Genomic DNA, 27,079 nt, shown 5'->3' with positions numbered 1-27,079 from the left:
ATAAGCTTCCAACAGAAACCAGTCACATTATCTGTAGCTTCTGACCACCCCTGTGGGGGGAGGGCTCTCTTGGCTAACAGGTAAGTCAGCACCTTTTAATGCACAATTTATTGACTCCACTTTGCATTCCCTACAACTACTTTTTAAATATTTACTTCTCACAGTTCAAGCTGCCCAGTCCTTCGTGGCCGCCCCCTCATATGCACGTGGTCTCTACTCTATTGGGAACATAGACGCAACAGGGCTGAGCCCCCTGGACTTTTCTCCCCCTCATCTCCAAATGGGTCTCACTCCTGCTTGGAGGAGGCGGTGTTCCTACTAGTCCCTACCAGCTCTTCCACAGGAGCACATTCTGCCTGTCACTTTCTCCAGGATCCGGGCTCCCTGGACACCTCCCTTCTCCTCCCTTCACTCGCATCTCAGTGTGTCCACAGCGTCCTCCCCCGCAGCGCTTAAAACTCACTTAAGTCCATCTCTTCCTAAATCGTTCTTCCCCTGACACCACCTCATCCACAGACTCCTTCTCCCCAGTCTCCTTCCCTTTCCCACAAAACTTCTTTTTGGTCGTGACCTGAGGCGTGTAAGGATCTTAGTTCCCTGACCAGGGGTTGAACTTGAACCCCGCTGCATGGAAGCGCTGAGTTCTAACCACTGGACAGCCAGGGAAGTCCTGAACTTCTTTGTTTTAAACCAACTCGTTTTTACACGCTTCTGGGTCAGGATATCTGGCCTTCTAAGGACAGGATACCTGGCTTCTCATGTCACCACCCCACTGAAATCATGCTGACTGTGGTCCCGTGAGTGTAAGATGTGCCCAGTTCAACAGCTTCTCACAGACACTCCCTTTACTGCTCTGAGATATGGGACAAGGCAGAGCCCTCTCCTTGTCCTTCGGGACACATCCCCTGATCCCCCCGTCCCTGGCTTCTTTCCCCTCTTTTCTGACCCTCGGGCTCTGATGCTCTCCAAGGGCCCACTCATATGCAGCCTTTTTCCAGGCTCACTTGCTACCACCTCCAGCCCAGATCTCCCTGAAAAAATTCAGGCCCCAAACAAAGTCTCCTGAGCTTTCAACAGAACAAGCCCAACACCAAACTCATTCACTTCCCCGTTCTCCCAAGTGTGAGGTTTATCCTGCAATCCGCCTTTCAGTTAACCACCACTGAGCCAAAACCTTGAAATCAACCCTGATCCCTCAGTTGGTCACCACATCGGACCAAAAGCATCTCCTCTTCAGCACCACTGCCCGGCACGTACCGCAGCTGCTCCTCCAGGCTGTGCAGGGAGCTCCATGTGGCTCTTCCAGACCCTGGTACTTTCCCCACTCTTATTTATTCTCAACTGCTCATCTGAAGCATCTTTCTGAAGTCCTGTCCTAGCCCCACCATGTATCTACTGAAAGCAGGTTAAGGTTACATTTCCCAAAGTGGTGTTTCCCGCTTTGTTTTACCCTTTTCTGTCCCTGGATTCTTGGAAAACCATGCACCTTTAGAGATGCACCCCTGGCTGGAAGTCAACCCTCTGCACACACACTCAGGGCTCTGCTCCCCCAACGCCCACCTCATGGATGCCCAGTGATTCATGGGACCCAGGCAGCCCTCAGACTGGTGAGTCCTTAACACAGTGGCTCAGATGGTAAAGAATCTGCCTGCAATGCAGAAGACCCTGGGTTGGGAAGATCCCCTGGGGAAGGGAATGGCTATCCACTCCAGTATTCTTGCCTGGAGAATTCCATGGACAGAGGAGCCAGGCGGGCTACAGTCCATGGTGTCGTGAAGAGTCAGACACGACTGAGTGACTGACACTATGACTATTTCACCTTGCTGTGCGGCCTTACCTCCTACACGTCCCACAACACACCCACCCCGGTCATAGCCGACCACTCCCCACTCTCAGGATACAGAGCCTCCTGTGCCTGCAAACTGCCCCTTCAGCTATCTGCTAAACCATCCTGCAAGACCCACTTTCAGCGTGCCCCCTCTCTCTGAAGTCTCTCTTTCCTTACAGAAGCAACTGCTGTCTCCCTTTTGTCACAACCCCTTCTCTGGGTGTGTCGCCTGCTCAGCTGGCAGGCACGTACTCAGCCATGCTTCTCCCCACCAGCCCCCCCGAACAATAGAGGCCCTGCTGCAGGCGGCTCATGACTCTGCAACGGCTCCCATGGCTTTTGTCTTCGATAAACACAGGCATGACGGTTTGTTACCATAAGCATTACTCGAGCTTGTCTGAAGTTTATTTGCTTATCTTTTCCCTCTCTGCTGATTTTTCATTTGAACTATTTAAACTCATCTCAAAAAGTCCTTGTGGCTTCTGTTGTGGTCCTAAGGCTAGCAACCATAGAAACTATCAACGTTAAACCACAAAGGCAACTATTCCAAAAACACTAGGACGAAATGCATTAAGGGGTCACTATAGAGGCACTGTCTTTGAATAGGAACTGAATGACAGGAAATCCACAGGTAAGTCTGTCTTCATTTTAATGCAGAGTGCACAGCTGACATCTTCCATCACTAACTTCACACAGAAAAATCAAAGCATCCATACTAAGCATTATTTTTCAGCTCCAGATAAAGTGAATATTATTAATACGGAGTCCTTGCTCAGGCGCTCAGTCGTGTCTGACTCTGTGACCGCAAGGACTGTAGCCCGCCAGGCTCCCCTCTGTCCATGGGATTTTCCAAGCAAGAGCACTGGAGTGTGTGGCCATTTCCCTCTTCAGGTGAGTACAGAGAGTCTCCCGCAAATTTAATAAAGCTGAAAGTGGATTTGCCCTCTAGAGAATCTATAAACCCTAACAATAAAGAAGGATTCATTCACATTGTATAAATAATATCTAAAATAGATTTCATAATGTAATTGACTGAATGTGAAATAAATGCTGAAACCCATGCAGTCAACTGTACGTGAACTGGAGAAGTTCACTCTTTACCTTTATGGTAATCAGTGCCAGAAAAATCAAAAACGTTACAGCCAGATAATCAAACACCAATTTTAAGCCCTAACCTTATTTTCAGTCATTACAGGGAAATTCAGTATCATTCTTACATGAATGGTTTTCATCTAAGTAGATCATCTTTTGACACAGCCTCTCCTTAACAAGGCTTCCCTGGTGGCTCAGACGGTAAAGCGTCTGCCTATAATGCAGGAGACCCGGGTTTGATCCCTGGATCAGGAAGATCCTCTGGAGAATGAAATGGCACCCCACTCCAGTACTATTGCCTGGAAAATCCCATGGACAGAGGAGCCTAGTAGGCTACAGTCTATGGGGTCACAAAGAGTTGGACACGACTGAGCAACTTCACTTCACTTCACTTCTCCTTTACTATTATTTGGGGAGGTATGGAATTCAATCACTTTGTGTGACATTATGACAAGATTTTTCTAATTAGGTATTTTCTTTTCTCTGTCATTGATGGGAAAAAAATCTGCTAATTTAAAAAAAATTTAAGGATGCATAGATATGTAAAAATAAATGCCTTCACTCTATACATTTCTCCTAGGTTTCTTACTCCCCTGATCACTGTAAAATCTGGCTCCATCATTCAAGGAAATGAGGAAAAGGAGAGGGAATAGCAAATTAACAACCACCAAGCTTCAGGTGCTGTGCTTCTCTTTATCCTCACGAAGTTGACATATGATTCCAGATTTTACAGACAAGCAAACAGGCTCGACTGTGCAGCGGTCACACAGCTAGTGAGGGGGTCTCCGCGGTGGCTCACACCAGCCCTCTTGGCAGAAACCTCACTGTGGTGGCTGTGCCCGTGGCCCCCTCCTCAGGAGTTTCTGCATGTGACCATATTTCTATTAAACACCCCATCATGCTGGCCACAGCTAACTGGACAAGGGATTGGAGCTGGACCCAAAGCCGGCAGAGCCCTGAGGAGTCCTTCTGTGAAAAGGTGGTTGGACAAATTGATGTGATCCTCTTCTTCAAAAGAATGTAAGACTGATGGAAGCAGAGGGAACGAGCAGGAGAACCAAGACATTCTGCGAAAGGCAGGGAGGGCAGCCGTGACACCATCCTTCAAGCCCGTGACACCATCCTTCAAGCCCGTGACAGGAGCATTCACGAGTTATGGCGCTGGGGGACAGGGCGGGGAGAGGACGGGGGACAGGACGGCCTGGCCGGAAGATGCTCTGAAACAAGACTTCAATTAGCACCCACAAAGCACTAATTAAGAAAGTGGCAGCTAAACCAAGAACAGAAAGACTTCCTAAAACTCTCAACCCCTGAATATGCAAATTATGAAAATGAAATTATTGTAATCAATATTTCAACAGAGCATCACCCAGTAGTTTCAGTACTGCACAGACAGAAACATTCATTTTTAGAAGGCCTAAACTGCAATGACAAAGTTGACAAACATACAGGCACAAAAACCACAGCTTCAGTCCCTACTATGGGACAGTAAAGGAGATTACTGGAGAAGGCAACAGCACCCTACTCCAGTTCTCTTGCCTGGAAAATCCCATGGATGGAGGAGCCTAGTAGGCTGCAATCCATGGGGTCACTAAGAGTCGGACACGACTGAGCGACTTCACTTTCACTTTTCTCTTTCATGCACTGGAGAAGGAAATGGCAACCCACTCCAGTATTCTTGCCTGAAGAATCCCAGGGACAGGGGAGTCTGGTGGGCTGCGGTCTATGGGGTTGCACAGAGTCGGAAACCCACCGCAACGAGAAGCCCAAGCTCTGCAGCTACAGTAGCCCCCGCTCACCGCAACTTGAGAAAAGCCCTCACAGCAACAAAAACCCAGCACAGCCAAAAATAATTTAAAAAAAAAAAACACTGAGGCCTCACATCCAATTAATAAAAATCAGAAACTTAGGGGTTGGGCCCAAGAATTACGAAAGCTCCCCAAGCTATAGCACAGCCAAGATTGATTCCAGATCAGTGGGTCTGTGGCCCAAGGATCACCAACATCAATGTGACCTGGCAGCTTGTTAGAAATGAGACTTCTCAGACCCCACTCCACATCTACTGACCAAAACTCTGAAGGTTGGGCACAGAAATGTGCACTTTACAAGACTGTCCAGAGATTCTGATGCACCCTAAAGTGTGAGAACCATGGCCTGAGATGACAATAAAAGGTGACTCTTACTTTTAATTATAGTTATATAATATCTATCAAAAATATACTGAAAAATCCTACAAATACGCCAGGCTAACTTCCTCAATAAAGAAAAGTTATAGAAAGACATAAAAAACACACTTACTTAGGACATTAAAAATAAGCAATTCAAAATAATGTTTACTTAAATTTTAACTATATAAAGATCAAGATACTAACTTATATGTATGAAGTATGCTTAAAATCGGGGCGGGGGGAGGTGCAGACATAAACAATGAAAAACTGCAAATAATAGCTCCATGGCTTCTGACTGATTATAGAGCTTTTTTTTTTTAATGATAATGTATTATCTTCATAATTTTGAAAAAAAGACATATTTAAAATACAGTATCTTGACCTTATATTATACACAAAAATATAAAACAAAATTATTAGAAGTAAATAAGAGAGTATTTGTATGGCTTTTGGGTAACAAGGAAAGCTTTCTTGAGACCAAAAAAAGTGAAAGCCTTAATGTGATTGATACACTTAGAAACATAATTTTAAAATAAATGACTCCATAAACAAAATGAAAAGACAAGCCAATTACAACACAAATAGCAGAGAGTAGGACACCGCTAGAATATATAAAGAACTCTCACGGATCCACACAAAAATCTAACCAACCAATACGGAACCAATAAAGCAGTTACTGAGTCACAGGAGAGAAAACTCAAAACTACTCACAAACACAGGAAAAGTCACCCAAGGCTGCTAGTATTGAAGAAAGTAAACACTTAGACAAGATACCCTTTTAAATTTATCATAATAGCAAAAAGTGTTTTATCCATAAGAAAGGCAAAAATCTTAAAAGTCCATCAGTATCAGAGTAATGCATTCGTGCTTTGCTCCTGGGGATATCAATGGGGATAGCTGCTGGGGAGTGCAACCTTGCCAGCCAGCCCAGCAATTATACTTCTAGGCACATGGAAATGCCTGATGCTGTCCTTACAGTGCTGCTTTGTGATACCAAAATATTAGAAACAAACTAAATTTTCATCAGCAGAGAGAAAGGTAAGTGAAATATCATACATTTATTCAAAAATATACTATACAGTGGGCTTCCCCAGTGGCTCGGTGGTAAACAATCCACCTGCAAGGCAGGAGACACAGGAGATGCAGGTTTGATCCCGGGGTCAGGAAGATCCACTGAGAAGGACATGGCAACCCACTCCAGTGTTCTTGCCTGGGAAATCCCACAGACAGAGGAATCTGAAGGGCTACAGTCCATGGGGTCGGCCACAAATGAGCACATCCCTACACAGTTCACTTTTTTATACTGCACCATAGTTAATGACAATAAATAGATCTCTATGTATCAACATGGACAGTTCTCAAAAAATAACTAAGAAAGCAAGTTACAGAAAAAAATGCAATTTTAAAACCACTTATATAAATTCTTAAAGCCTTTGAAATATTTTAATTTTCTATCCATATAAAAGATATTAAAATCACTCTAAGAGTAATTTTAAGAATATACATGAAACTCACAACAGAGGTTATTTCTGGGCAAGTGAAAAGCTTTTCTTCAGTTTTTCAATCCTGCTCCCCCCTACAAAAAATTGCTCTGCACCCCTCAAAAGTCAAATATAATAACATGCTACACGATATGAACATGAGCACCCTGATAATGACCTGAGGGTGGTGTCCTCAAACCATGTGAATTTTATTATGTTATTATAATACAAGCACATAGCTGAAGTGAAAACGAGATGAAACTTACGCATGTAAGGCAGTTTTTCTGGGCAGGGGAGGTATGGTGAATATGTGAAGTTTTCCGGAAGATATGTTGTTGTTTGAACAAGATAATCACTTGAATTATTGCCTTCAGGATAATCTTAGAGAGAGAGAGAAAAAAAAAGTTACGACCAAAAAATTGCCTTTTGCTTTGCTCCTAGTATGAAATATGTCGCTGTCACTGTGTAAACACTACACTCTGCGATCCACAGCAGCACTTAAAAGCCAATTATCTAGAAAGAACTAGGGAAAAGCAAACTACACCCGCCGGGACTGCTCTCCCGTTCACCCTTCACGGCTGCCAGAAGGGACCTCTCAGCATGATTTCCCAGGGGACACTGGGACGAGGCTGGAGCGGAGCGGCCGGATCCGCGCGTGTGCACACACAGCAGACTCATTTGCCACCAGCAGAGAACACCTGCTCCCATCCCTCTCCGAGCTGAGGCAGATGCAAAAGGGGAGTGAAAGTGTACCAGGGGTGCGAGAGCGTGGGCTCAGCAGTGTGGTGCACGGGCTTAGTTGCCCTGTGGCATATGGGATCTTCCCCGACCAGGGATCGAACGGTGTCCCCTGCACTGGCAGGGAGATTCTCAACCCCCTGGCCAAAGAAGCCACCACAATGAGAAGCCTGTGCACCACAAGAGAGAGTAGCCCCTGCCTGCCACAACTAGAGAAAGCCCACGTGCGGCAGTGAAGACCCAGCACAGCCAAAAATAAAATACAACTGTATATATGTGTATTAACATATATATAAAGAAAGTGCTCCAGGGGGATCATCTCCACTATCAGGCAGCCCAGGGTGCTCTGGACACCCACATGGCCACAGCACGCTGCATTTGCAGCCAGAGAGAGCAGACGGTAGGAGTAATGTTTTCTCACTGCCTCACACTTAAGAAACTGAGATTTACCCACTCAACTGACTTCTGCAATACAGCCCAATTAAAAGTCTTAAATTAGTCATACCCAACGCGTGGGCTGCAGTTTCTGGAGCACCCTGGAGCTATTATTACATTAGGTCTATTATTTTTAGAGTCAGCAAATTATGGAACACAGAGGTACTGGTTTAGAGTGCCAAGATCAAGTACTGAGTTCAAATCCTGCACCAACATGCACTAGCTTGGTGGCACAAAGCAAGAGAAGAAAAGTTTCTCTTCTGCACCTGCCTCGTGTCAGATTTCAGAAAGATAAGTGTACAAAGTGCTCAGAACAACCCCAAGTCCATATGCATATTCAGGAACTTCAGCTAGGAGTGACTGCTTTAGAAATGAGCCCCTCAACCTGGAACAATCAAGAGCCTTAGGAATTTTTTAACTTGGAACCGAGGAGATCACATCTCAGTCCCTTTCTGGAACAAAGTTCTGAGAAATTCTGAGAAGCAAATCTGGGAACCATGACCTGATAGCTTCCTGCTATGCAAGAGGAAGCTGGTGTAAGAAAATGAGACCAGCACCCAGTCAATAAGAGACGAGAAATGGAAACGGCTGATTACACCAGTCTGTCTTCTGGATCACAAACTTTGTACCCACAGGAAATGAAGTTCCAGCAGCCACTTTGGAGAAGATGAAGACTTTACTTCAGACCTCAGTAATCTGCTCTAATGAAAAACGCATTCCTATAAGAAGTGGCCAGCAAGAAGAGTTAGGAAAAGGGAAAACGGACGTATGACTTAAAAGGGCGGTCTGCCTACCAGCGACCAGCAAGCACAAGACTGAGGGTCAAAATCACAGGCTTCAGATCAGATGAGATCAGTCGCTCAGTCATGTCCGACTCTTTGCGACCCCATGAATCGCAGCACACCAGGCCTCCCTGTCCATCACCAACTCCCGGAGTTCACTCAGACTCACGTCCATCGAGTCAGTGATGCCATCCAGCCATCTCATCCTCTGTCGTCCCCTTCTCCTCCTGCCCCCAATCCCTCCCAGCATCAGAGTCTTTTCCAATGAGTCAACTCTTCACATGAGGTGGCCAAAGTACTGGAGTTTCAGCTTTAGCATCATTCCTTCCAAAGAAATCCCAGGGCTGATCTCCTTCAGAATGGACTGGTTGGATCTCCTTGCAGTCCAAGGGACTCTCAAGAGTCTTCTCCAACACCACAGTTCAAAAGCATCAATTCTTCGGCGCTCAGCCTTCTTCACAGTCCAACTCTCACATCCATATATGACCATAGGAAAAACCATAGCCTTGACTAGACGAATCTTTGTTGGCAAAGTAATGTCTCTGCTTTTGAATATGCTATCTAGGTTGGTCATAACTTTCCTTCCAAGGAGTAATCATCTTTTAATTTCATGGCTGCAATCACCATCTGTAGTGATTTTGGAGCCCCCAAAAATAAAGTCTGACTGTTTCCACTGTTTCCCCATCTATTTCCCATGAAGTGGTGGGACTGGATGCCATGATCTTCGTTTTCTGAATGTTGAGCTTTAAGCCAACTTTTTCACTCTCCACTTTCACTTTCATCAAGAGGCTTTTTAGCTCCTCTTCACAGGCTTATTGAACTGCAAAAGTTAAACCTCACCGCAGACTCCTGGAAATTGAATGTGAAGCACATGAGAAGAATCAAAGAAACTTAAATACCTCTGGTCCATGTCATGACCTAACAAACATTCATGCATCATCAAAATACAATAGATGAAGGGAATTCCCTGGTGGTCCAGTGGTTAAGATTTCTTGCTTTCACTGCCAAGGGCCCAGGTTCAATCCCTGGTCAGGGAACAAAGATCCTGCAAGCCACAGGTGTGACCAATAAATAAATAACAAAGCAAACTGAAGACATTCTTTAAAAAAAAAAAATACAGTAGATGGAGATGCAGCCTGGGAGCCAGGAAGACACTTTGGAGCAAAGACACACACCCTTCAGGCCTACCTGCTGGAAGGGGCCCTGCAGACCAGAGCCCCTTATAAATAAGTGGCAATTCCTCATGAATTTGCAACTTGTCAGTCAGGTTTCAAGGTAAGTGTATTACCAGAAAACCTCAACGTGACAAATAGGGCCCAGTGACAGTACAGTGGCTAAGACCTATTCCATCAGAAAGTGAGAAAGCCTCAGTAACAAAGTCCTCCCCCACTCATGCCTTTCTCCAAGGAAGCCTGCAGAGCGTTTGGTAAGGAAAGCCCTCTAAGACAGAGGGCAGAGGGGTTCAGTGGACATTACTAGTTTTTATGCCAATACATGCAGGGACAGACAAAAACCACAGAAACAAACCCCTCTAGGAGACCACATCTGTGTCTCATCCATAGATACCTGAAAGATTTAAAGATACGAAGTTCCAGATGTTCAAGCTGATTTTAAAAAAGGCAGAGGAACCAGAGATCAAATTGCCAATATCCGCTGGATCATCGAAAAAGCAAGAGAGTTCCAGAAAAACATCTATTTCTGCTTTATTGACTATGCCAAAGCCTTTGACTGTGTGGATCACAATCAACTGTGGAAAATTCTGAAAGAGATGGGAATACCAGACCACCTGACCTGCCTCTTGAGAAACCTGTATGCAGGTCAGGAAGCAACAGTTAGAACTGGACATGGAACAACAGACTGGTTCCAAATAGGAAAAGGAGTTCGTCAAGGCTGTATATTGTCACCCTGCTTATTTAACTTATATGCAGAGTACATCATGAGAAATGTTGGGCTAGAAGAAGCACAAGCTGGAATCAAGATTGCCGGGAGAAATATCAATAACCTCAGATATGCAGATGACACCACCCTTATGGCAGAAAGTGAAGAGGAACTCAAAAGCCTCTTGATGAAAGTGAAACAGGAGAGTGAAAAAGTTGGGTTAAAGCTCAACATTCAGAAAATGAAGATCATGGCATCTGGTCCCATCACTTCATGGGAAATAGATGGAGAAACAGCAGAAACAGTGTCAGACTTTATTTTTGGGGGCTCCAAAATCACTACAGATGGTGATTGCAGCCATGAAATTAAAAGACGCTTACTCCTTGGAAGGGAAGTTATGACCAACCTAGATAGCATATTCAAAAGCAGAGACATTACTTTGCCAACAAAGGTCTGTCTAGTCAAAGCTATGGTTTTTCCAGTGGTCACATATGGATGTGAGAGTTGGACTGTGAAGAAAGCTGAGCGCCAAAGAATTGATGCTTTTGAACTGTGGTGTTGGAGAAGACTCTTGAGAGTCCCTTGGACTGCAAGGAGATCCAACCAGTCCATTCTGAAGGAGATCAGTCCTAAGTGTTCTTTGGAAGGACTGATGCTAAAGTTGAAACTCCAGTACTTTGGCCACCTCATGCGAAGAGTTGACTCATTGGAAAAGACTCTGATGCTGGGAGGGATTGGGGGCAGGAGGAGAAGGGGACGACAGAGGATGAGATGGCTGGATGGCATCACTGACTCAATGGACATGAGTCTGGGTGAACTCTGGGAGTTGGTGATGGACAGGGAGGCCTGGTGTGCTGCAATTCATGGGGTCACAAAGAGTCGGACACGACTGAGCGAGTGAACTGAACTGAAGCATGACATAAGTGTGAGTGCCAAGTCACTTCAATCATGTCTGTCTTTCTAAGACCCATGGATTGTAGCCTGCCAGGCTCCTCTGTCCATGGGATTCTCCAGGGAACAATTTTAGAATGGGTTGCCATTTCCTTCTCCAGGAGATCTTCCCAACATACAGGGAACAAACTCTCACCTCCTGCAATGGCAGGCAGGTTCTTTACCACTAGCATCACCTGGGAAGCTTCAAAATAAGTGTCAGGAAGTCCAATAAAGTTCTGATTCTTTTCTCAAAATCCTTTAAAAACTATAGATATATGTATCAGATTTCTAGTAAAAACAAACAAACAAACAAACTCTTCTCCTTTTACTGGGGACTCAAACTATAAACTATGCCAGCCACGCATCTACTCTGTACTGTGCATTTGTAGGAGCTGAAAATAGAAGATAAATAAGCTTGTCCCTGGGAGTCCACTGCCTTTCTGTGGTCCAAAGGCCCATTTTCTTATAATCCCGAAGAAGACAAGTATTAACACACAGTCCTAAAGTAATTTCTTAATGTCGTATAAATTTAAATAAGAGCATTTTCTTACTATACATAATTTATTAATTCTTGTCATTAAAGCCTGGGCCTCCTCTCTTAGCCACAGACTCTGATTCTAAACCCACATCCAAGTCACAAAGGTTTAAAGCTCTCCAGACCTCTCTGCAAAACAGACTGTTAACACGGCTCCCTTTGGGGAGTCTCGTGTCAGTGGGAGGGCTGGAGGATTGTTTTCACTGTTTATTTTCAGGCTAAAATGACTGAATTTGTCACGAAAGAAACCATGGATCACTTTTATCAGTTTATAAAGAATCAATTTTAAAAAACCCTCAGAGACATGCAGTATCATTATATTTTATCCTTTAAATACAAAGTTTTTTAGCTAAAACATGTGACTCTTGGCAACGTCCTTATAAATGATCACAAGACCTCAACTCATTGTCAGGCTAATAAAAATGTCTGTACCCTTCAGTAACGCATCCAGCGGTAGTTACGTCATCCCAGTGTGTTGTGAATATAAGAACTATGCACCCCCTTGCCATATGTCTATAAATCTCTTTTAATTGAAATCAAATTGCCTTTGATTTCTAGCATCTAACACAGCATCTACAAAACAGAAGATACTCACTACAAAAGAATACTTCACAACTGATAATGTGGCCAACAATGATTTAAACTCTGGGAGACTATGATGTAATAAACCCACAAAACTGTTATTCCTACCAAAGTGCTGAGGCCCATGTAGCACACCCCCAGCTCAAAACCCAGGAGCTTTAAAAGATGACGCATGACAGATGCTCCAGAGGCCGATCTACCACAACCGCTGTAAAATGCAGACATTATTTCATCTAATGAACGGATGAAAACACAGTGAGACTTGGGCCCCTGCCTTCTTCCTCCCTTTCAGAGCTACACCGGAAAAAAAAGGAACCCAGAATGAAAACTGTTAGACAAGCCCCTCCTTGGCTCTCACTGGATCTTAAGAGAACAGGCCAAATGAGCCCTCTCTAGGGCTTTGTTTCCCCTGCGGCTGAAAGCAGGTAACAGAAACCCAGTCAGCGTTCTGGCCTGTTTACTGCTTGCCGGGTCAGGCTGGCCAAGTCCGAGGGCCTCCATCCACGCACCCGCCGAATGAGGAAGTGTGCCGGCTTATTTCTAACAAGCCTACTGGCTCTAACAGCACGTGACCTTTGTCATCTGTTCTGATAACTGCTCACTGAATAATACATTTTGTTTTCTTAATTTGACTGACTCCATGAGCTACAAGGCAAGGTACCATTTGATTATAAAAGTACATGATTTCTTTACAAAAATTTTATATAAATCTCTTTACACTTGATGCTTCAGAATGTCAGGCACATGGTTAAAAAGTCCTATTTGGAATCAAAAGTACTTAGAAATATCACAATTTGCCACTACGTGTTAAATATTATGCTTTTTGCTAACTAGTTTTATTGGCATATAACACTGTATTAGTTTAAGGTGTACCACATAAGGATTTGATACTTGGATATTTTGTGAAATGATTACTACCAGGCTAATTAATTAACATCCATCACATGGTTACATATTTTTTTCTTGTGATGAGAATTTTAAAGATCTAATCTAAGTGATAAATTTTCAATGAGTCAATACATATTTCTCAACTCTTCCCTGGAGCCCAATCAGTCCTTTGTACACCTTACTGACCACTGTCTCCTTTGGGGCAGATTTTATCTGTACCTGCACAGAAATAAATCACTGAATTATAAGTAGCTATTTACAGTTCCATCTCTCCCAGAAGCCTAGAGATCTTCCATAAAATGAAGATCTTTTATTCTTTTTTTGGGGGGTGGGAGGTGGGGGAGGTAGGAATGCTTTATTTTTGAATTGTACTATCTGCCTTTTGGGCTTTCCTGGTGACTCAGTGGTAAAGAATCCCCATGCCAATTCAGGAGATTTGGATTCAATCTCTGAGTCAGGAAGATCCCCAGGAGAAGGAAACGGCATCCCACTCCATGATTCTTGCCCAGGATCCCAAGGACAGAGGAACCTAGCAGGCTATAGTCCATAGGGTCGCAAAAGAGTTGGACATGACTTACAATAATATCTGCCTTTTACAGTGAATGCTACATGCCAGATTTTCATTTTAGTCTTATAATTCTATGAAACAAGGTAAATGAAAAAGCTGGGCATAAAGAACTTGCAGAATCTTTTAAATATTCACAGGTTAGTTGGTATAAGAACAAGTACTAGATCCAGAATCCTTTGATCCTTAAACCAGAGAATATCAGCAGTCGGGAAGACAAGCTCTCGCCCTGGTTGACCAGTTACAAGCTGTGCAGCCTTGGGTTGGTCACTTCATCTGGGCTCTGTTGTCTCAGATGTATAATAATGGGGTTGAAGCAAGTGATCTCTAATGGTCCTTCTAGATCTAAAGTTTCAAGATTATTTCCCCTAGAAAAAGTAATGTGGCAATGTGGGAGAAAGACCATGCTGTTGGAAAGCACAGTTTTGAAAGGATGTTTTTCTTCATGTTGTATCTCCAATATCTAGCTGAGTATTAACTATACTAGCTGCTCAATATAAATGAACACGGCAGTGCTTCATAGTTACCTATTCAAACTCCATTTTCCCTTTATTAGTAGGTAAAATGAAAGTGTTAGTTACTCAGTCGTGTCTGAATCTTTGTAATCCCATGGACTGTAGACTGCCAGGCTCCTCTGTCCATGGAATTTTCCAGGCAAAAATACTAGACTGGGTTGCCATTCCCTTCTCCAAGGGATCTTCCCAACGCGCATCTCCTGCATTGCAGGTAGATTCTTTACTGTCTGAGCCACCAGGGACAGAATCCCAATTTCATTCAGAGCACCAGAAGCCCAGCTCAAAGACTATCATCCCCAGTCGCCCTCACAATTAAGTATGTCTCTTTGCTGACAAAGGTCTATATAGTAAAAACTATGGTTTTTCCAGTGGTCATGTACAGATGTGAGAGTTGGACCATAAAGAAGGCTGGGCACTGAAGACTCGACGCTTTTGAACTGTGGTGTTGGAGAAGACTCCTTAGAGTTTCTTGCTTGGACTGCAACAAGATCAGACAAGTCAATCCTAAAGGAAATCAACCCTGAATATTCACTGAAAGGACTGAAGCTGATGCTGAAGCTCCAATACTTAGGCTACCTGATGCAAAGAGCCAATTCATTGGGAAAGACTCTAATGCTGGGAAAGACTGAAGGCAAGAGGAGAAGAGGGAGGCAGAGGATGAGACAGTTAGATAGCACCACTGACTCAGTGGACATGAATCAGAAAATTCCAGGAGATAGTAAAGGACAGGGAAGCCTGGCATGCTGCAGTCCATGGGGTCGCAGAGTCAGACACGACTAAGCAACTGAACAATGAGACATGAGTGGAATTACCATGTGGGACTTCTGGGAAGGATCTTTACCAAGGGGGAACTCTGTTTCTTTTCCCTTTCTTCCACTGCTCCTTCTAATGACCCAAGAGCAAACATGAAGCCCGGAGACCCCCAGTGCCTTAGCCTGTGAAACATGACAGAGCAGAAGGGGGAAAGTGTGTGAAGAGTTTCTCAACAAAAGGAAGTTATCCAACCTCCAGATCTGATTTACACAAGAACATAAGCCTCGTGTTTAAACCACTGCAGTCAGCTTTCTTTTACAACCAAACCCAATTCCTAACTGACAATGACAGTCTCCCGAGAAGAGCTGCACCATCAGTAAAGGAACCAACTGAAAGGCTTCCAAAGGTTCATAAAAAGCAAACTTTAACCAAAGGACACATTGGTTGTTTGGTCTTCACTGAAACTCTGATTCAGTGAGGAGAGGAGGGAATTTCTTTTCAGTTGTGACGTATTGCAGTTGGGGTTGGAGGTGGGGTTCATCTTGCTGAAATAACTAATTCTCCTAATGAAGCACAATATTCACACATGTAACTTATTCACACCCTGGGAAAAGAACCTGATTATACACAGATTTTATAAGCACTCACTTACACAAATACAGTAACCTAAAGATGCTTAATACTTCTGTTCAGTTGAACGAACTTCTAATGAACACTTTAACAACCAACTTATTCAACCAGGACAAATCCCAGTGAAGCTTTTAAAATGTTTCAACTTCTCTAAAATTGACCTATTATTCAGAAGACTAATTCAGGCAGAAGACCAGTTCATGAGACTTTCGCTGTGCTATTAAAATACCAACTCAGATGAGACCATCCTTCTGAAGGAAATTTCTTTAAAGTTAAAAGAAGAAAATTAAGAGTGATTAAAAAACATTGATTGGTGGCATCATAACACAAATTAGGCAAATAACTAGAATAGATTTTGTAGAAGCATGTGTGACACTGAAATTAAGAATCAATATGCAACAGTCTTGAGATCTGCCGCTGCTAAGTCACTTCAGTCGTATTCGACTCTGTGTGACCCCATAGACGTCAACCCACCAGGCTCTCCTGCCCCTGGGATTCTCCAGGCAAGAACACTGGAGTGGATTGCCATTTCCTTCTCCAATGCATGAAAGTGAAAAAGTGAAAGTGAAGTCGCTCAGTCGTGTCCGACTCTTAGCGACCCCATGGACTACAGCCTACCAGGCTCCTCCATCCATGGGATTTTCCAGGCAAGAGTACTGGAGTGGGGTGCCATTGCCTTCTCCGCTTGAGATCTGAGACCGGTCTAAATCTATTACCCACCTTAACATACATTTTAAGAAAATGTACCTATGACTGGGAGGGACAGGGACTTCCTATTAGCAAGTTAGGTGTGTGTGTGTGATTTATAGTGACACAATGAATGAAGAACTGATGACATAAATTGAATCTTGAATTTTAACTGCTTAAAATAAGAATACAGTGGATGCAACAACTGACAATCAGCTGCATCTAATACAGCTTCCAGAGACAATGTGGAAAACACTGCTACAAGGAGCACACGCATTCTTCCACAACAGTTGAACCTACTCACATTAGCTCTACCATCATTAAATCATGAGTTGCGCCTATTACTTAGGCTTTAACTTCCTGTGATTCTGATGGAGACCCTTCTTCTAAGTTATATTTTAAAAAGGCAAGAGCAGCTACTGATTTCCAATGTTATATGATTTCTTCCTTTCGCTCCTAAAAAGGCCACACAATGATCAACACTCTTCTGTAACTGAAACAAGTATTTTCTACACAAAGTTGGCAAATCATCTTAGGAATTAAAATGGGCATGAAAAAAGATGGCAGCATGGCTAAGATGCATAAATGACTCTCTTTGTGATTAATTTGTCTTTACTATGGAAGGTGAATTGAAAAATACAAGTTATCTTTCATATTTTGCTTATGCTTTCAAGAATTAACCTAAGTGTCTTTATACAAAACCCCATCACCTCGGCGATCACACCTCTGATGTCCTAGAATACTTGACAGTCCTGATAGTGAAGGAGCCTCCTGGAGCACTCTGGAGACCTTCCTCATTAACAGGAAGTTACTTGGAGGCAGGACAAAGATGAAGAGATTAGGTTTACTAGTTTATGATGACAAGGCTAAGAAGCAGAAGTGAAGCAAAATTAAAACCGGAAGCAGCCTTACCTGTGCCGTTGAGCGTGGTGTTTTTATTTGTGTACAGCCTGATCATATGTCCTATTGTCTTCACATTTTCTCTTAACATTATTCCTCGAGCTTGTACCATAAAGAGATATGTGTTGGCTATAAAAGATGAAAAAAAAAAGAAAGATGACATGACTCAATTAGCTTTTTTAAATTAAAAAAATAATATTCAGAATTGAGGAACTGCTCAATAGACCCGAACTGATTCAATTAGTACATCGAATGGGCAAACAAATATAAAATTACTATTTCCCATTATCGAAAACTCACAAAAACAAACTCCTTTTAAAAAACAATAAAATGAAAAATTAAAAGTAGTAATATCCATCCGTCAACTAGAATGAGACTAAATGGAACAATCCAAAATATCATAATTCCTTTATCCACATATGATTTTCTACTACAAAATATACTCAGGAATTTCAGAAAGGCATTCTTTACCACATTCAACCACATAATCCTAAAATTCATTTTCTCTAATTTTATATTAATACCCTTGAACCAAGGACTCCACAGAGATAAGAATTCCCTCATGAATCATAAACATATGTCACAAATCACTATGTCTAGTCTGGATACAGATCTTTCAAATTCTCAGTGTTGGGGGCACACGCAGGATGATCTAGAATCACAATCTCTTTTAGCAATTTCTCTTGATTACTTGAAATTTTACACTCTCCATCAAAAACCTACCTACCAGGATTGTAAAAGCAGACAGAATCAAAATCAACGTGGCAGCGCTATTTACAATAGCCAGAACATGGAAGCAACCTAGATGTCCAATGACAGAGGTACAGCTAAAGAAGATATGGTACCTATACACAGTGGAATAGAACTCAACCATCAAAAGGAACACATGTGAGTCGGCTGTAGTGAGGTGGATGAACCTAGAACCTGTTACACAGAGTGAAGGCAGTCACAAAAACAAGTCATCTATTATCATCTATAATATCATCTATTAAAGCATTCATATGGAATCTAATGGAGAAGGAAATGGAAACCCACTCCAGTATTCCTGCCTGGAAAATTCCATGGACAGAGGAACCTGGCGGGCTACAATCCATGGGGTTGCAAAGAGTTGGCCACGACTAGCACATCAGCATGCAATCTAGAAACAGTACAGATGAACCTATTTACAGAGAAGAAATGGAGACACAGATGTAGAGAGTGGACTGTGGACACAGCGGGAGAAGAGGTGGGACAAATGGAGAGAGCAGCACTGACACGTGCACATCACCACGTGGAAAAGACAACTAGCCTGGCGCTCGATGACGACCCAGAAGGGCGGGATGGTACATACATAATCACAACTGATTCACATTCATGTATAGCAGAGACCTCCACAATGCTGTAAAGCAATTGTCCTTCAATAGAAAAAAAAATTTTAAGTACATCATTAGTGGTCTCATTTTAATTAAAAAAAAATCAATGTGGCATTTTCAAGTTGTTAATTTCAATCTCCAAGGTAAGTGCTTTAACCTCTGGGAGAAACTGGTAATTGGACAAAGATTACAAGAGTCATTGCCTTTTGAGATGCCAGGCCTCCTCAGAAAAGCACGGAAGTCGCAGGACCCTTTCTTCCTTGGTCCTGGTTCTGCTAGTGCTGGGTGTAACTCTGGACAGCACACCAGATCTCAGTTCCCTCACCTAAAAATGGCAGTACACACCAGGTTTCTCGGAAGCCCCTTCTACACTAAATGCTCCAGGCATAAAGCTAAAAATCATAAGCTCCATTCAGACAACAGGAGGCGGCTCATTTTCACAGCAAAACCAAGAAACTGCAAGGCTTGGTTAATGACTCTTTCAATTTTAAGATAAGCTGTCTCTCAACACACTAATGGCACTCTCAAAAAATGAATGCTGAGTGAAAAGATAAAAATTGCCAACTCATTTTCTGGGCCCAGTTCTGCTTCTTTGAGATGGCACAGGGAGATGAGCAAAATGTTTGCTACCTCCTTTCTCCTTTTATTGAAATTTGAACTTGCTCGAAGTACAAATGAGCAGAGAATAAATAGAGAAGTGGAGTAAAATCACACTTTTTTTTTCACCTTTAATCCATAAGAGAGAATGCAGGTTTCACATAAGCTCCAGCTCAATCGTTTTTAGGCGCCTGTCCAGAACCTGCCTGCCAATGCAGGACATGTAAGACATGGGTTCGATCCTTAGTCAGGAAGATCCCATGGAGAAGGGCATGGCAACCCACTCCAGTATTCTTGCTGGAGAATCCCATGGACACAGTCCACGGGGTTGCCAAGAGTCAGACATAACTGAGCCACTTAGCACACACGCACCACACCCTCTCTGGAGATCAGTCCTATAATTAGATCTAACTTGTTTAGGCTTGAGTTTATTAAACCAGGCTTATAAACCCCACAAGTTTCTATTAATTTTTGTTTTTTTAGTGGACTTTCAAAGACAGATGAGACAAAGTGAAAAATGAAACTAAAGAGAACAGCCAACCAAAAATGTGGGAAAATGTTCAAGAAAAGCCAAAGTAACATTAGCAATTCTACCTAAACCAAGATTTCAACTGAAACGACACAGAGAAAAAAAATGAAATGGATTATGAGTACCTACTGTACAATTATCTTGGATCATTTAATCCTAAAATTATATATGAAATTTGTTATCAGTGGTGTAAATAGCCTATACTATTTGTTATGCACCAAACTTGGCGGAGGGGAGACCTGGAGAAGGAGGACCGAGTCAAGAGTAATTAGGCCAAGACCAGTACTGGGAGAAACAATACTGCCCCAAACAAGGATACACAAAGTAAGAATACATGTGTGTCCTGGAAACAGAATTTCCACAAACTACAGTTTTTTCTTTTAATTAACAAACCTACTCTAACAGAGAAAACTGCTTGAATCTTGTATGCTTAGTCGCTCAGTCGTGTCCAACTCTTTGCAACCCCATGGACTATTGCCCGCCAAGCTCCTCTGTCCATGGGATTCTCCAGGCAAGAATACTGGAGTGCGTTGCCATGCCTTCCTCCAGGGGATCTTCCCCACCCAGGAATCAAATCCGAATCCTGAAACCAAGTCAAATTTAAGAAACAAGGACAATAACCAGCATAGAAAAGGACAATCAAAGTCAACTTTTCCTAAAAACTTTCAAAATATCAGGTAACCAAACTGTTAAAAAAAAAAAAAGATTACTGATGGCACCTGCGACAAGGGTGATTTACCAACATCATGTATTTACTCTGCGTTAGACAGATGGAGAAAAAACAAAGGTGAGACACCAAGCTCTCCAAACGGAAAACATATTAGTTTATTTTCAATCATTCACAGCTAATTGAGTTACATTCCTTAGGTTAATGGTCCTCATGGGTTTAATCCCTAAAGATCAAAACCCATTAAGGAATGAAGCTGTATTTAAATAGAGGCATTGTTAACAGGAGGAAGGCCATGTGTCAAAGTGTTTCAAGGCATAAGAAACCAGCATGGAATAATCCAGACTGACTACCAAACATCATAAACTATAGTAACCCACACTCAGGTAATTCTACATGCCTGCTAATAATCATTATTGTAAAATAGAATGTCTTATTGGCAAGCCAGGAAATACTTGTCTAAAATTTCTATTCCAGGGACTACCCTGGTGGTCAGGTAGTGAAGACTCTGTGCTTCCACTCCAGGGGGCTATGGGTTCAAACCCTGGTAGGGGAATAAAGAAGCCCAAATGCTGCAAAAAATAGTTTTTTTTAAAAAAAAGAGATTTTTCTATTCCATCTTACAAGCAACTACATTTCAGAAAATAGGGAATTTTTTCCCATGCTTGCCTTTGGTCTCAAGACAACTCAAAAGAACACTAAAAACCAGTACTGCTTCATTAAAATGATGTTACGTTCTCTAATTTAGTTCATTTGCTATTTGCCTCTGCATTGTGAGACATAAATTTCACTTATTTACCTAGTCTGTCTTCCAGGGGTTGGAGAGGAAGCTATACCCTAAGGGGAAAAAAACTTCAAAAATCAACAGTTTACAATAGCTTGTAGGCATCTTACCCTGGGTTTATGAGGAAAGAGATTTATGAACATGCCTCATTCTCAACTTGAGAAAACTAGGGAATGTATCTGCTATAAAGTTGTGTCTCCACACCCTTTTCCACATGCAGCTTCACTCCTTCAAAGCACAGAATAGATTCAAGTCCAGGAGCTCTGTAGTCTGCAGTAATCTGGCAAAGGCTTCCTAGGCTTTGAAGGACTCAAATACAACATCCCTCTGATCTCAACATCCTTGTTCCTGACTGCCACTATCTCCAGGTCCTTTAACAAACCAGAAGTCAACTGCACAGCTGATTCTGAGAGGGAGACTGTGTTGTTAGACATTCTCACACACAGTGCTAGAGCTAAGAAGCGGAGAAGGCAATGGCACCCCACTCCAGTACTCTTGCCTGGAAAATCCCATGGACGGAGGAGCCTGGTAGACTGCAGTCCATGGGGTCACGAAGAGTCAGACATGACTGAGCGACTTCACTTTCACTTTTCACTTTCATGCATTGGAGAAGGAAATGGCAACCCACTCCAGTGTTTTTGCCTGGAGAATCCCAGGGACAGAGGAGCCTGGTGGGCTGCCGTCTATGGGGTCACACAGAGTCGGACACGACTGAAGCGACTTAGCAGAAGCAGCAGCAGAGCTAAGAAGAGTGGGGTACAAATACAATTGGGAGAAACGTTCATACAAAAGTAAAAGTGGGAACCATGGCGATGAATTACCACAGGAAAAATTATCTAGAAAGGAGATAAGAAGGTGGAGTTCAGACCGCAAATAGAAGATATAAAACTAAAAGACCTCAAGATGAATGAATCTGAGCTGAAACATGGTGAAGAAGCCACTGGACAAACGAAAAAGGGAATGGTCAACCATGACAAATGTCAATACAGAGGAGAAGAAGACAGACAATAAGGAAAAAAGAAAAAAGCTTAAAAATGAAAAGCTAATACCTAGCACTTACTCTAATGGGTAGCTTTGCTGCTGCTGCTGCTAAGTCACTTCAGTCGTGTCCGACTCTGTACGACCCCATAGACGGCAGCCCACCAGGCTCCCCCATCCCCAGGATTCTCCAGGCAAGAACACTGGAGTGGGTGGCCATTTCCTTCTCCAATGCATGAAAGTGAAAAGTGAAAGTGAAGTCGCTCAGTCACGTCTGACTCTTCTCGACCCCATGGACTGCAGCCCACCAGGCTCCTCCATCCATGGGATTTTCTAGAAGTTCTTTATATAAACTAATTGACAACCCTGTAAGGTAGGTAGTAATATTCCCATTTTACAGATAAGGAAAATGGAGTTAAGTGATTTGCTCAAGGTCATACAGTAATTTATTAGCAAGTGGTGGAAGTCGGATTCACCCCCAGCAGATAGCTCCAGCAACCCAACTCTTCATCACCATCCCAGTCAGCCCTTTAAAATAATATTAGAGGGACTTCCCTGGTGGTCCAGTACTAAGATTCTGCTCTCCCAATGCAGGGGCGCCTGGGTTCAATCCCTGGTCAAGGAACTAGATCCTACACGCGGCAACAAAGATTGAAGATCCCAGATGCCACAACTAAGACCCGATGCAGCCAAATAAACAAACGTTTTTTAAAACAAATAAACAAAAGTGCTATTAGATCCTGGTCAACCTTCAAGAGAGCAGTTTCACCCAAATAATGGGGAAAAAAAGAAATTAGTAGAGAGTTGAGTGGACAGAGTGAAAGCAGTCCAGTGTCAGAACAGGGAAGTGAGAGCAGGTCAAGGGGCGTTTCCTTGGGCAGGAGGGACCTCAGCATGACCTGAGTAGAGCAAGGAAAGAAGGACTTTAAAGTGAAGGCTCTAAGTGAGTAAGAGGAAAGAGGGAGAAGAACGTCTCCACCGATGGGACGGCACAAGCAGAGGCTCTGGGAGGCACAGCTGCAGAGGACACTCGGGATAAGCCATCCAACTTGAGGGCGCCGGCAGCAATGGACAGTAAGTTGTAACGGTCCCAGTAGGAAAACGGTGTGAAGAAACAGAAAGGCGAGGAGAGGACAGATGAGAAGTAACATTAACGGGGACTTCTCTGGTGGGCCAGTGGCTAAGACTCTGTGTTTCCAATGCAGGGGACCTGGGTTTGATCCCTGGTCAGGGAACTAGTTCCCACATGCCACAACCAAGAGTTCACATGCAACAACTAAAATAAATAATTTTTTTAAGTACTTCCCTATGACCAGTTAACTACATCATTCTCAACATTAAAAAAAGAAGTAGTAGTAACTCAGAAATCATCCCAGGGTGTGGAATGTTGGAGGGCGTGGGTTTCTAAAGAGAAGGGAAGTGAATTAACATGAATTGAGTACCTCCATTCATCAGGCACTGAGCTAAATGCTATGTATTACACTTCATTTAATTCTTCTGTAGCAGGTTGAACAGAGACCCCCCAAAAGATGTGTGCACATCCTAATTCCCAGAACCTGCAAAGGTTATCTTATTTGGAAAAGGAGTCTTCGTAGATGTGATTAAGTTAAGGATCTCGAGATGAGGAGATCATCCTGGATTATCTGGGTTGGGCCTAAATCCAATGAAAGTGCACACACAAGAGACAGGCAGAGTGAGACTTCTATACACACACACACACGCACGAGAAAGTGAGGACGAAGGCAGATTAGAGTGGCCAGCAAGCAGCCTAGGAAGCCAAGGACTGCCAACAGGTACCCAAAGCTAGAGACAGCGGAGGGTCTTTCAGAGCCTTCAGAGGCTGCACAGCTCTGCCAACTCCTTGATTTTGAACTTCTGGCCAACGAACCTGAGGGAATGCATTCCTGCTTTAAGCCACTCAGACTGCAGTAATTTGTATCTGAGCCCTAGGAAACAAATATACCATCTCAGGATACAGGCACAACTTTCCGCATTGTAAGACCAGAAAACTGACTTCCCTGGTGGTCAAGTGGTTAAGAATTCACCCTCCAATGCAGGGACATGGGTTCAATCCCTGGTCTGGGAAGATCCCACATGCCTCAGAGTAACTAAGCCCGTGCACCATAACCACTGAGCCCGCATGCAGCAGCTACTGAATTGCACTACAAGCCACAACTGGCTCAGATGGTAAAGCATCTGCCTGCAATGCAGGAGACCCAGGTTCGATCCCTGGGCCGGGAAGATCCCTGGAGAAGGAAATGGCAACCCACTCAAATACTCTTGCCTGAAAAATGCCATGGAAGGAGGGGCCTGGTGGGCTACAGTCCATGGGGTCGCTAAGAGTTGGAGATGACTAAGCGACTTATCTTTCACTGTCACCACAATTAAAGAATTGGTGCACTGCAATGAAAGATCTCACATGATGCAAAGACCCCACATGCTGCAACCAAGACCTGACGCAGGCAGATAAATATTTTTAAAAAGAGATCAAAAAACAACAGAAGTTACACAGGTAGAATTTTAAAAACTCAAGATTCAAGGACTGCTCTAAGTGACTCTGAGGCAGCAATCTGGTAGAAGCAATGATTGGAAGTCCTACAGGAGAGAGAGAGACTAAGAAAAAGAAAACTCTTCAATGCAAAAAGTTATGAGGGAAGTGACAACAGAGGGGGTTAACAGACTGCAACCAATGCAAGGAGGATATCAGTAGCAATACTTCAAAGTCACAGGAGAGAAAATGGTTTCCCATATAATCTACAGAACAACATAATGAAATAAACAACATGGAAAAAAGCAAACCACTTCATATTTTTGTTGTTGTTCAGTCGCTAAGTCATGTCCAACTCTTGGTGACCCCATGGACTGCAGCCCACCACACTCCCCATCCTTCACTATCTCCCCGTTTGCTCAAATTCATGTCTGTTGAGTCAAAGATGCTGTCTAAGCGTCTCAACCTCTGCTACCCTCTTCTCCTTTTGCCTTCAATCTTTCCCAGTATCAGGGTTTCTTCCGGTGAGTCGACTCTTCACATCAAGTAGCCAAAGCATTGGAACTTCATCAGTTCTTCCAATGAATATTCAGGGTTGATTTCCCTTAGGATTGATTGGTTTGATCTCCTTGCTGTCCAAGAGACTCTCAAGAGTCTTCTCCAGCACCACAATTTGAAAGCATCAGTTCTCTGGCGTTCAGCCTTTAGAGCCCAGCTACATACATACATCCCTTGACAGTAAACACAGACACTTGAATCATGTATTCTATGAACTTCTAAGAACTCACAATAACCTTTCAAACATCTATTTCACATGCCTGTAAGTTTTCTTCCTTCCACATCTAGCCCCTTGTTCAACAAGTTCCCAGAAATTACTCGTCTGAGTCTGTAAGAGCTAAATATATTATTTCTAATAATAATGCCATAAACTCCAGGATGAGGCCATATGACATATGAAAAAGAGTTCATTCTTTGCCTAGAACCAAAGCATTGCTTAAGTTAAAAACAAAACGTAACAGACTTCTAGGCTTTGCCAGGCTGCAAAACAAATGATTCCCTTTATGTCAAAGCACTATTTAAACAGACTCTTCTACCATGGTGATAATAATTCAAAGTCAAGTATGGGCTCAAGAAAATCTGCAGAGCAAGTAATTACTAGCCTATAATATCCTCCTCCCCATCCTTCCAGTAAATCACAGACTAATAAGTAGAATGAAAGAATTCTGTGCTCAGAATCCCATTTTATCAAGCAATCATGAATACACTGATCACATACAGCCCAGATCTATTTCAGATCTTAGCCAACAACTCAAGCTTTGCTGATGTACGCACCAAAAAGTAACAAGAAAATTCTTTCCAACAGGTGTTTTTTACCACTTCCACTCTGCAGTTTAACAGCTTTGAGTTATTTAAGGATGACTTTTTCTAAGTCTTATTAAAGATGTTCAAGGTGGAGACGTGTTTATTTACAATAAATATGTGTTGAATAACCAACTGCCAAGCAGTATCAGCAACTAAGGAGCCATGGGACCCCTCTGTAAAAACCAAAATCCTAAGAAAGGGCAAACTGCCTAAAACATTGGAATTACTTCTACAACAACCAGATGACCAGCTCAGCCTGGTTTAAACTTAGCTGAAAATTCAAAAACTAGACTTTGAACACATGACCTAACACATGACAGCTTTCAGCACTGTCCTTTGTTAATTCATTGTTACTCACTTAAACATATGGCTTCTTTAAAGCGTGACTGAAGCCTAAAGAGTCAAGAGTCATAAACCACATGGGAGAAAAGTAGAATCGGGCGGAAATGAGGGAACCAGGAAAGGAAAAATGCAAGCAATTACATTTTTAATCTAATCAGTAAGGAAACTTACCTAATGAAATTACAGACTAAAGGACGAACCCATAAATAAACACACCCAGGAAACATTGTAAATCTGCTGAAAATAAATGATTTCAGAATGCATTTAAAGTGAATGAAATGAACCACTACCAACTTGAGAATGCTATTGTAATGAAGAGGACATAAAAGGGAGACCTATGTGAACTATATGCTTTATAATTATCCACAATTTCCCTGTGTTTTCAAAATTAAAATACCGTTCATAATCTCAACTTACTTATTCATGAAAGGAGAATGACTCTAAAACAAGCAGGAGAGAAGGGAACACAGCATGGAAAATCAATTAGCCAGAGCATACTTTCAAATTAAAAAACAAGGCATCTTTTAATTCTCTACCACTGGTCCTCTTGAGACAAATGAAAATGAAGTCTGAGTTCTCTTCCTCCAAGT

The 27,079-nt window shown here is 42.8% G+C and overlaps 1 protein-coding gene across 1 annotated transcript in view; it reads right to left on the bottom strand.

The window, feature by feature from the left end:
• The window catches only part of B4GALT6 (beta-1,4-galactosyltransferase 6), a 69,076-nt gene that overhangs the window by 29,842 nt on the left and 12,155 nt on the right, over positions 1–27,079 (bottom strand). The window contains exons 2-3 of the mRNA XM_027525670.1: positions 17,403–17,519; positions 6,836–6,949 (exon numbers count right to left, since the gene is read on the bottom strand). Coding sequence (XP_027381471.1) covers positions 6,836–6,949; positions 17,403–17,519 — 231 coding nt within the window. The remainder of the gene's footprint in view (positions 1–6,835; positions 6,950–17,402; positions 17,520–27,079) is intronic.

The sequence above is a fragment of the Bos indicus x Bos taurus genome, chromosome 24 (genome assembly GCF_003369695.1).
Source record: "Bos indicus x Bos taurus breed Angus x Brahman F1 hybrid chromosome 24, Bos_hybrid_MaternalHap_v2.0, whole genome shotgun sequence".
Lineage (NCBI taxonomy): Eukaryota > Metazoa > Chordata > Mammalia > Artiodactyla > Bovidae > Bos > Bos indicus x Bos taurus.
Note: the sequence above shows the minus strand (reverse complement) of the source record. Positions and strands in the feature narration are given on the sequence as shown.